Source organism: Primulina eburnea, chromosome 11, assembly GCF_022965805.1.
Source record: "Primulina eburnea isolate SZY01 chromosome 11, ASM2296580v1, whole genome shotgun sequence".
Taxonomy (NCBI): domain Eukaryota; kingdom Viridiplantae; phylum Streptophyta; class Magnoliopsida; order Lamiales; family Gesneriaceae; genus Primulina; species Primulina eburnea.
In genome coordinates this window covers 41,694,034-41,705,491 of record NC_133111.1, presented here as the reverse complement: position 1 = coordinate 41,705,491, position 11,458 = coordinate 41,694,034, and the positions used below count along the sequence as shown (strand labels likewise).

Genomic DNA, 11,458 nt, shown 5'->3' with positions numbered 1-11,458 from the left:
AAAATACTCAAAACATAAACATCTTAAAAAGCTAAAAAAAGCACGAATTAATAATATCTTAATAGAAATAAAAATATGGAAATCAGAAAAATAAGATAATCTCAAATTATTTTATCCGAGATATATAAATGAATCAACTCAAATTCAAACACCTTGGTAAGTCAAGCTGAAATACAGCCCTAAATAGTTCATTTTTTTTTCAGTTTTGAGGAGGCTGAAATAACTCGAACTCGAGTGCTGTGACCACATTTTTAACCACAAATAATACAATCACAAACATGCCCATCAACATACAAGGTATAATTTGGTACATGCTCAAGTTTTTTTAGAAGTCATATAATCAAATTTAAACCAACACACACAAACAACATGAACCATAAGAGCCATCACAAAACACCATAGTCAAACTGGAAAAAAGACAATGGTTCAATTCGACGCAATATACGGTTACACCATGAGAAGACGCATAACATTCGACGCAGTATACAGTTACACCATGAGAAGACGCATAACATACTAAAATAATAACCATTACTAATGCCTCTTCTTCTATGTCATCACTCCAATTTGACAGAAGAATAGAGGTACACGGATGATAATTTTCATACCATAAGCAGAGTAAGATTTGGTAAGTTGAACCCAGAGCAGACTCCAAGTACGTTTTTGGTTGACTTTCCGTCATAGACCATAAAAAGTTGTTTAACCTTTTTCAAATTATATAATTGTCACGACCAGGAAAACGTTAGGATCCTTTCACATTGCATAAATTATCTCTCCACTGCTGTCAATGTCGAGGTCAGGATCGGAATCCAGGTCTTCCATATCATCATCCATCATGTCCAGATTATACAAACCAGCAGGAGGTATGGTGGCTTCTGAAACTATCTGCATGATGACTTCCAGGCTCTGCATGGGCTGGTCCGGCTCTTCAAACTGGTTGCTCATTGTCCTCTCATCCATCAAATCCGCAGGAAGGTTCTTTTGAAACCACGGGTGATTCGTGATTTGGGGCATTGTAATTCGCTGTCCGAGTATTTGAAAGAGGTAGCATCAAATTAAAACAAGTAGCTGGATCACTAATACATTGCTTAATTAAAAAAATAAAAATAAACAAGGAACAAACTATATGGTAACATGAGACTTGGGAACCGAGTCTTGAGGTTAGTGTTGGGGTACAAATATAGACTCCTCAGACGAGCAAATTTGAGAGATGAAGAAATAGGGATATAATACGTCAAGATGGATGGTCGAGACAAAATTTGCTCACCTGAAGAAAAACTTCTGGCTACGCCTATGATGCATTTGGGGCATGTCTAGATAAGTTAAATGGGTAAGAGACGGAAAATGGATATTGGTTTTCACCAGACAAGTTTGAATTGGCTGACGAGTTTTATAGGACCTGACCTATTTAGTGAAGAATTTTTTATGATGAAGATTATTACAGAATGCCGAATGTATTTAATGACACCGGATAATTAATTTGATTGTGTGGTTTGTTATAACGACTTAATTTGAATTTTTCTATTTAATTTTTGTTGTAAATATGTTAGTTAAAAATATCAAAAACATTATGAATCCATACGAGTTGGGCTAGATATGGACCCCTTGTAATCTTGGTCAAGCCTCGGGTCCAAGCAAATCTACCCATTGCCATCCCTAGGTTCAATAGGCTTGATTTGCATTGCTACAAATAATTAATTTTGATAAAGTATCATATGCTCCATCCTACAATTAATATTACGGCTAAGGTCAATTGAGTTTGGTCTCACAACCTTTAGTAAGGGGATTATTTGAGATTGATAATTGCCCTTACTTTAAAAAGAGTGGATGATGCAGATCAATTGCTAAATTAAATAAAAAGCTGTAATGACTCACTTGTGCAGGGTCAGCAACAAAGATCCTCGAGATTAGATGCCTACAATCCTCGGATATATTGATATTTTCTGGAATCGAATACTGAACACTTAAGATTCTTTGAATTGTCTTTCGGAAGTCCTTGGGTTCTGCAGGATCCTCAAAGGGATAGGCACCAACTAGCATAACATAAAGCGTGACTCCACAGGACCACACATCCGCAATCTGAAGCAAAGGCATTGTAAATATTCACGACCTCTATTCAAAGATCATTCATAAGTAGAAAGGAATGACAATAATAAATCACATCGTTTAAACGGGGTTAACAACATTTGTTTATATCGTTATGCAGGGGTTATTATGAAACACGTGAAGACTTTCTACCAACGACACAAGGCATCCTCTATAATGCAAGATCCAAATTATCCAATTAACAAGTGCTTAAAACCACATTTATATTTCCTAGATCATAACATGCCAAGGGATATAAGGACAAATCTATAATCAATCTCTCCAGCTAGATTCACAACTGTTGACAAGCTGCAGGTGAAAATAAATTACCAATTTACATTAGAGCTACGATTGGAGAATTGACACCCAGGAACATCATATGCACATAATGGAACAACATAACGGCAGCAAGATCACAAAAAATTAACAAGAAAGTTGAGTCAAGCGTAAGCTTCAATAAGATGCAACCTATTCAAGAAACCAGAGTATAGAGACTAGGATCAACTTAAAGGGCGAGGGGAGGGAGTTGGAGATTTGAGTGTGAACTTCGTGCAGCCAAACAGATTATTTCTGGCATTAGGTCTTCCACGAGATTCACCACTAAATTTGATATAAATGACTGGGACACGGGACGGGAGCACATTTTAACATTGGTATTACTAGCATAAGAATCCATTACTTATTTCCTAATCCCTAGAAGATGCAAATATAAAATGAAAGATAAAAAAATTGGGCCGGAAGGTACAATTTACTACATTTTACATCTTCTGAACAAAGCTCCCAATAATGAACAAAAGATAAATGACGAAAGGGATAGAGAATAATTTGATGAACAAAAGTAATCGGGTAATAACCAAGCATACTGACATTTCAGCACAATATCACAATATAACTGGTACAACCGTACAAATAAAATTTGACAAAGCCAATATTTATACGACATGTCAAATTGTCTTGGAAGAAGATATACAGAAATTCTTCAAATGAAACCACATGCAGGCAAATAAAAAAGCAGATTACAGTTTCAGTCAGTGAATCTTTTTTTAAGAAGGCACCAAATTGTTTTACCTTGCCATCATATTCTTTCCTAAGAAGCACTTCAGGAGCAATATATGCAGGGGTTCCCACTGTAGATTTTGGTTGAGAATGGAGCAAAGAAGACTGTCAAAGCACAATTATGATCAAATAATGATCAGAAGATAGTAGATGACTATGTTTCAAATTGGCTTTTAAAATGATTATACAAATATTCTTCTTCAGCACGTGACAGTGTCTGGCTCAGATTACCTTTGAATAACCAAAATCACATATCTTCAACCGAGGAGCTGGGCTCCCATCCAATAAAGTGTTTTCCAGCTTCAGGTCTCGATGGCATATTTGCTTCATCAAGAAAATGAGAGATGAATCAGATTTCTATTATGCAAGGACAAAAAATAATTAAATCAAGAAACTAACTTTCCGATATAAAAGAAAGTTTTGATACCATAGAATGGCAGTAGCTGACACCAGATATAAGCTGTTGGAAAAAGAAACGAGCCTGCATGAAAAACGTGGACAATGAGTAACTCTGATCACAATCACACATTGCATAAAACAAACATATATGAGCAAATTAAGAACCTCATCCTCACTGAAACGTCCTGCATTGCATATCCGCTCGAACAACTCTCCCCCAGATGCATACTCCATCACTATAGCCAGATGAGTTGGTGTTAAAATCACCTGAAAAAGCATAAAATTAAAACTCACTGGTATGAAAAGTCAGACAAATGTGAAAATAATGATGAGAATTCAGAGGCTAACCTCTTTAAATCTAACAATATTAGGGTGCCTCAAAGACCTGTGATTGATGATTTCTCTCTGCACATTTTCATCTATCTGCCATAAAACCAACACGTAACTGTCATAGCTAGAGCACTATTTTACATAATCCCAACCCGGTCTCCAGCCAAAAAAAAAAAAGATGAATATGCCAGATATAATGTTTAGATCTTAGCTCATAAAATGAGAGAAAACACAGTGGGCAAGGCGAAGGACATAGGGACAAAAGGCAAGAATGTACCAACAAAATATAAATTGATGCAGAATTAGAAACAGATGCCAAATTTAAATTCGACGGCCACTAAAAAAATGACGAAACAATCTATTTGAAAATGGAGCACATGGTTTTTTCTCATCGTGAACAGATCTTCAATCAAGAAACTTCTTTCGGTGCAACAATGTTCTTTAATGGTTAAAACTTAAGAGTTCAAAACACACATCAAAACACATGATATAGAATAAGCACTGATGTATACACATTCCTGAGTTCAAAACACACATCAATTGATCAAAGACAATCTTGCCTAAGAAAGCAAATAAAATAGATAAACCAACAATCAACAAATATATAAATGCCCTCAATGTTGAAAGCAAAAAATATTTAAAACCCTCATTGTACTTCAAATGTTATTATTGAAAGAAAATGCAGTAATTTGCCACCAGTAATTTATTTACCAAATTAGAGCGCTAACATTTCCTAGAAAAAACAAGGACATTATTATTGTTGGAAAACCAGTTTCAATGGGAAATAAAGACAGATCAAATAGACATGTTTTGCGATGAAAATGCAAATCTGACCCGGTTGCCTCGCTCGATATACTTAATAGCAACAAACTCATCAACCTGTTTATCTTTCATGAGCCGGGCTATCCCAAAATTACCAGATCCAATATTTTTAACAAATTCATATCGATCACTGTCGTGCAAGATGGGTACGTCACTAGGAGAATACTTTCTGGTTCCAGACTCCATATGGCATATACACAACCAAATTCTTGCTAAGACCTCTAGAAGTAATAGAAATCAGCACACCCTCATCACTTAAAGGCCATCCATAACAAATGATGAGACGACAAGGAAAATCAGAGATAAAATTTGCCTTGGTTTCCAAATGGACTATATTAATTGATTCTGTAGAAGACAATTACTTTCCTATTTTCGATTTTAGAGAAAGGGGGATACTTTTCTCTGCGTTTTGATGGAGTATGAAACAGGAGGGTGGTGGAGATATAAGTGATGCTGACTAATACATTGTCGTTTAGTGCCAATTAAACGGTGGTAGATATGAACATTTTCTCATCTTAAAATGAAAAAAGTGTCATTTGTATCTTCATTTTTCCGTGACGCGGTTTTAACACGTGATTTAATTTAGGGATGAAATTACGACCGCATCCCTAATAAATAAACTACTAAATCGCCAGTGGTCAACAGAAAATACCTTGTTAACTGTTATTGACTTAAGTATTAATTATCATTACTGAGCTCAAGTAACATTCATATTCTGGGGAAAATTGTTTCTTAAAGTACAAGCTTGGTTAACATAAAACATTATAGGATCAGACAAGACTGTTGTTCCTACAAGTTATAAATGTGATATACGGGCACCTGCCTTTCCCAGCTTATCCTCTCTACCTCCTCCTGATCAACAAAACTTGTAACATCAGTATGTATACAGTGGGTTTTTCCATGGATTTTTAATTCTGAGCATATGTTCACAATCAATAATTAATTTACAATTAGGAGTTTCTGATACGCATGTCTAACCCCAGTAACAAATTTCTCACGAGCAATGGTAACTTCTCTATGAAGTCAGATCTTAGGATGATCCTGCCGAGCCTCTCTAAACCACTAGACCATAATGAAGCACATGACCAGTACGATGGAAGACAGGAGATCACAAAGAATGGGAAAACAATTCACATCCAATGTCCACTTGAAAATTCTCTATCACAGAATTAGCGCCAAAATCGAGGAGTGCTTCTCAGAAGTCGGAACATAGACGACAAGATCGAGTAAAGCTCATAATTACAAGACTTGGAAACAAAAAAATCATACTATCTTAAGTAAAAACGAAAAATGGAATATATCAAAGTAATTCCATTACACAATTATACAGGAATTCGTTAACCAACACAGAAAAGAAATACGTGACCAGTGCGTTTGGAAGATAGGAGATCACAAGCTAAAGAATTTAGGGAAATCAATTCAGACCTAATGTCCCCTTGACACTAGAGAGTTCTGTTACAGAATAAAATTAAAAGATTTGAAAATCAATAACATAAAATCTTAATTAAAAACAGAAATGGAATATTTCAGAGTAATTCTATTACGGCCGAAAGGTGTGGAGGAAAACATTTTTATAGAGTTGTTCGTTAACCACCACAGAAAAGGAGAATTTCCCCAGAACAGACGAAAAGATGCAAGAAAAACCAACACAAACCTTAACAGAATTTCTTCGAAAAAAAATCTCAATCCCATCACAAGCAGAAGAGATCTCTCTGAAACTAGAAAACCTTCTGTACAATTCCATTCATAATCCATCCATGAACATTAATCACAATAACACACAAACCTCAACCTAACAAAATAACTAGCTCCGAAGAGCTGATTACAAGCAGAGCCGCAGAATCTCAACTTTATTATATAAACTAATCATATAACGATAATCTCCAACTTTAGCAGAAAAAAAGAAATAAAAATGAAAACAAATATCAATCCGGTCTCGGGAATAGCAGCTTTTTCACGACTATCCAATGTCAAAATCAATGAAAGCTCTAAAAATCCCGACCATACCAACAAAATTTCCAAAAATAGACATTCCATAATTGCGGCATCAGAAACGTTGGACCCGAGCTAAAGGCCAGCACGACTTACCAAAACCGGAACCAATAGGAAAACCTACTACAAAAAAGCACGAAACTGACCTTATCCCCTCGTTCAATGTATTTAACCGCAATCAACTCCTTGGTCTGCTTATCTCTCATCAACCGGGCCACGCCGAAGTTGCCCGACCCGATGTCCCGGACTAGGTCGTACCTATCACTGTCATGCATGATCGGCATATCCATACCCGACCCGACCGTAACCGCCGCCCGATCCATTTCCACTACCAAGTCAGCACTCAACCTAGGATTCAGCTGGATTCACTCGCATTACCCAAGCCTCCAAAACGACGGCGTAACGTCCACCGGCGACGATGATTGCGGAGCAGTTGACCCAATGGGGGGAGGCGAGGCTTGTGGTAGTGATAAGTCTGTTTTGCCCCGGGAAGGAAGTCAACTTATAGGGGGTGGCAAGAGGGGCATCTCCGTAATTTCAGTCCTCTGTGGTCGGCCATAGGGATAGGATTAATCTGTTTTTTTATTCCATCGAAGCGTGGAGAAAGGAAGCAAGGCCGATGAAACGGCGTCGTCTAGCGAGGGGCCCCTAAACGACGGCGTTTAGCGCAGGCTCGATCGATCGATCGATCGGGCGGGCGGAAGATTTTGCGTTTGTTTTTGTTTGTGGGGAGTTTTTGTTTTAGTGGGGTGTGGAATTACTGAAATGTCCTTGACTGGATAGGCTTTGGCGTGACTCTCGATGTCTCCTCATATCTTTCTTCCAAACAATGATGCTTTTGGAATATGGGGGCTGGTTTTCACCAAATTCTACCACTAGCACTTTCGCGAAACCAAAAAAAAAAATTATATTTTTTTACGAAATTAGTAACTGTTTGTTTAGATTGTGGCACACTATGAAAAAAATTTAGAATCGTAACAGATAAAAATTTGTGTGAGATGGTCTAACGGATCTTATTTGTGAGACGGAGTTCTTATTTGAGTTATTCATGAAAAAGTATTATTTTTATGCTAAGATTATTACTTCTTATCGTGAATATGAGTAGGATTGCTCCATCTCACAAATTAAGATCCGTGAGACGGTCTCACATATGACAAATTCATATTATTATTAGTTATATTTTTTTCTAAATGGACAATTTTGTGGTTTTAAAAATATTTTACAACTTTATTTTCTTCTATGTGTGATAACGTTGAACTTTATACTAAACGATCAGTAAATATGAGGAGTTGTATGTATTTGAATGATAATGACTCATATTATTTGGCTCATGAATTCGAAAATAGACATAATTTATTGATGTTGTCTCGTATCATTTTATAAATATCTTTTTGTTTTTTTAGGTAGTTGTCTGTAACCAAATATCACTTTTACTTTTTAAGATCTGATTTTATTTTTTACTGTTCACACTATCAATCAAATCATGTAACTACATCGAGAAGTTGTCGATAGAGACATTTCCAAAAAGTCATTAATCTTAACATTCTCTAGTCCAAACATGTTTAACCCAAAAATCTGTATCCTTGAAACTTTAATGCAAAGATGACTTTATGATTTCGTTCGCGGGGTCACCATCTCAATTGCAATGATTATGTTTTAAATTTTTATGATCTGTGATCAAAATCGAATCGAATCGAATCAAATTATGAACCATCAATTTTGATTTTTATTTTTCGAAAATGATTTTAGTTACAATTTTCAAAAACTAATCCCAAATTCATGAATTCACCGCCAAATCAAATCAGTTTAAGCCAAGTATATGTCGCCCAAGGAAAAACAGGAAGAAAAAAAAACCGTCGGAATAAACTACATTTGGTGCAATGCATCAACAATAACAAACATTTTGCATCTTATAAATAGGTTGTCTGAGTTAGTATCGATTTCTTCTCTTTCTCAAATTGAAAAAAATCGATCAATGTTTCAGCATGTATATTTTTATGCTGATCTCTTACAGTTCTTTCATGGTCTCTCAAATCTCCTTACGTGCAACCTACACGCTCAATCCTTCTAAACTCAATCTCAAACAATCACATTTATTGACAAGTTGCATCGGCTGTTGCAAACTGTTGATTTAGTGTTTTTTTTTATGCAGAAACACTATGGTGTGAACATAACAAATAATACATTTGAAGATGTCAAAAATGGATGATTATGACTTTATATGAATATAGCGACAAACCAATCAGGACCATTTTATTCATTCACAACTGAAATCTTTTACTTATATCTAATTCTAACATCTTCGCGAGCTCTTTCTTTTCTTGGTTGATAACTATTTATTTATTTACTCAATCGGTCATTTGTTTGCCCTTTTTTAAGGTATATAATTTTTTTTAGATAACTTCCTTTGTTTTCGTACTTTTCTTGATATTGCTCATTCTCGCAATTATCATGTATATTGGTTATAGAAACCAAAATACATCTTCTAACCATTCAAATTTCATCCCAATCTCAGAAGTTGTCTCCAATTTGGGGGTGTATGCATCCTAGGGTGCATGAGATCCATGAGCTAGCGCCCATGTGTGTTTTATTTTATTTTTTAAAAACGGCGGTCTGATTTAAAAAACTTAGAAAATCAATTGAATCTCGAGAAAAATCACACATTATTTTCTTTAATTTCTATATATAAAATATGACAATCACATATGTTTACATAATAATTTATAATCAAACGCAAAATAATTTTTTTAAAAAAAGTAGGTATGAGAAAAATTCTTAGCGATGACAAAATAATCGATAAATTCAAATTTTTATTTTTATTTTTTTAAAGTGATGATATAGAATGTAAGTAGATATTATTTTACAGAGATTTTTTTGACAAGATATCAGACATTACCATAGAATCTGTTTTATTATAGCAAGATTGAATTTAGGAAATACACGAGGCCAAAAAAAAATGATGATATTTATGTGCTGAATCTACTTACAATAAGACCGTGTTTATATTAATCAAATCATTAATTATTTATTTTATATCAATTAGATTATTGAATTAAAATTAAAATATTATATTATATATTTATTTTATTTTATATTAACTGACTATCGACAATGATAAAAGTATATATTTTATATAGTTTTATATCGAATTTAATGAATTAAACTAAAAACATTATTATTTATTCAATACTATTCTACAACAGACTCAAATATTTTAAATAATCACAATATTTAGGGTTTTTTTTAAAAATAATGTTAATTTTTTTTTCAAAATTAATGTAAAAAAAAATTGTTTGCAGAAATACGGCAAACCGTGCTTGTGAAGCACGGACGCTGCTCACGTGGAGCAGAGTTTCGTGCTTTGTAAGCACGGATTGTGAACCACGTTGGCATATTAGCCACGGTTTTTAACATTCGTCGCTAAAAGCGACGGATTTAGGACCGTCGCAAATAAAAACGTCGGCAATAGTGATGATGTGTACAAAACAATCGCCGATTCAAAATTTGCGCCGGTTTTCTTAACTCCGTCGCTATATAACAAAAATGATGAATAATAATATTGACGACATACGATTAATGTACGTCGTTAATGTCTAGATATGATGTTTTTAAAAATATTTTACTATTAACAGTGCACATAAACATATCTTTATTGTGCGCTGCGAATATGCATTTATTGTGATAATTAAAATAATAATACAAATTTCATATTGTCAAAGAGGTTGATTACGAAGCTTTGGTCTTTGTTAAATATTGGGATTTTTAATTAAAATATTTGAATTGATATCATTATTTGTAATTTTTTTTTATCTGGCTGTAATACTAATGTAGCAATTGAAAATGTATTTATTTAATTAATTTATTATATTTGTGTTGTAATATATTTCATATTGTCAATAATGGAAAATAAAAAACAAGGTAGCAGATCTTTTATTTGGGTGCTCCATGAAAATGTATTATTTTTTATGATAAGAGTATTAATTTTTATTGTGAATATCGATGGGGTTCATCCGTTTCACGGATAAAGATTCGTGAGACCATCTCACAATAGACTTACTCAAAAAATAAACGTTAGTAATCATAAAAGAAAGCCTTATTTGAATATTAAAGACGCCATTTGATTCTTTATTATTAGGTAAAAATATATAATCAATATGCATAAATGTACCTGAGAACAAATAATTATAATGATTATTCTTAATTATACGATTGCATCCGATGGGAAATTCGGAATGCCTACCCTTAGGGGGTGTATTCAATCTAAACTTTTAATGACTTTTATGGAATTTTAAAATCTAGAGGTATTCAATTTAAACTTTTAATGACTCTATATATGTTTAGTGATATTCAACATGGATTTTGATAGAGTTTTAAAAAGTCATGTGGTATTCAAACTTGACTTTTTAAAACTCTACAAAAGTCAAGAGCTATCCAAAAAATCCATAGATTTTCAAGGATTCTTATTTTATTATTCATGTACAAACCTTGAAGCCTTATGTACAATTGCAGAAAATCTAAAATATTCTTCCACCTATACCAAAGATTTTGATGGACTTTCTTTTTTGAAAAATACGCTATCTCTCTTCAATCTCAAGCCATCTCTAGGGTTCTTCTCTCTCTCAAAAAAATTTCTTCTATTCAAAGGTATTATTGGTAAATCTTGAATTTATTATATTGCCAATATTTATGTGTAAAAATAGATGAATTGTTGTTTTTTTCTTGAATCATTATGATTATTGTATTTCATAAATTGTTCATTTTAATAAAATTTTAT

At 33.8% G+C, this 11,458-nt stretch overlaps 1 protein-coding gene across 1 annotated transcript; it reads right to left on the bottom strand.

The window, feature by feature from the left end:
- Positions 1–384: 384 nt before the first annotated feature.
- LOC140806188 (serine/threonine-protein kinase SAPK10-like) lies at positions 385–7,394 on the bottom strand. Its single transcript, XM_073162698.1, has 8 exons — positions 6,831–7,394; positions 3,889–3,963; positions 3,706–3,807; positions 3,569–3,622; positions 3,373–3,465; positions 3,154–3,246; positions 1,876–2,079; positions 385–1,023 (listed from the first exon to the last, which is right to left on the bottom strand). Exons 1-8 carry the CDS (start codon positions 7,005–7,007, stop codon positions 754–756), a joined length of 1,068 nt encoding a protein of 355 aa, XP_073018799.1. The 5' UTR covers positions 7,008–7,394; the 3' UTR covers positions 385–753.
- Between the last annotated feature and the right edge of the window lie 4,064 nt (positions 7,395–11,458).

Bases quoted from the DNA above. Each gene is read 5' to 3' on its own strand.
- LOC140806188 (XM_073162698.1), bottom strand. From the start codon at position 7,007: ATGGATCGGGCGGCGGTTACGGTCGGGTCGGGTATGGATATGCCGATC. The intron at 3,964-6,830 runs GTCAGTTTCGTG...GTTTTATGGCAG, and splicing joins ACATTGAACGAGGGGATAAG to ATAGATGAAAATGTGCAGAG. The intron at 2,080-3,153 runs GTAAAACAATTT...CCTTTGCTTCAG, and splicing joins GGAAAGAATATGATGGCAAG to ATTGCGGATGTGTGGTCCTG.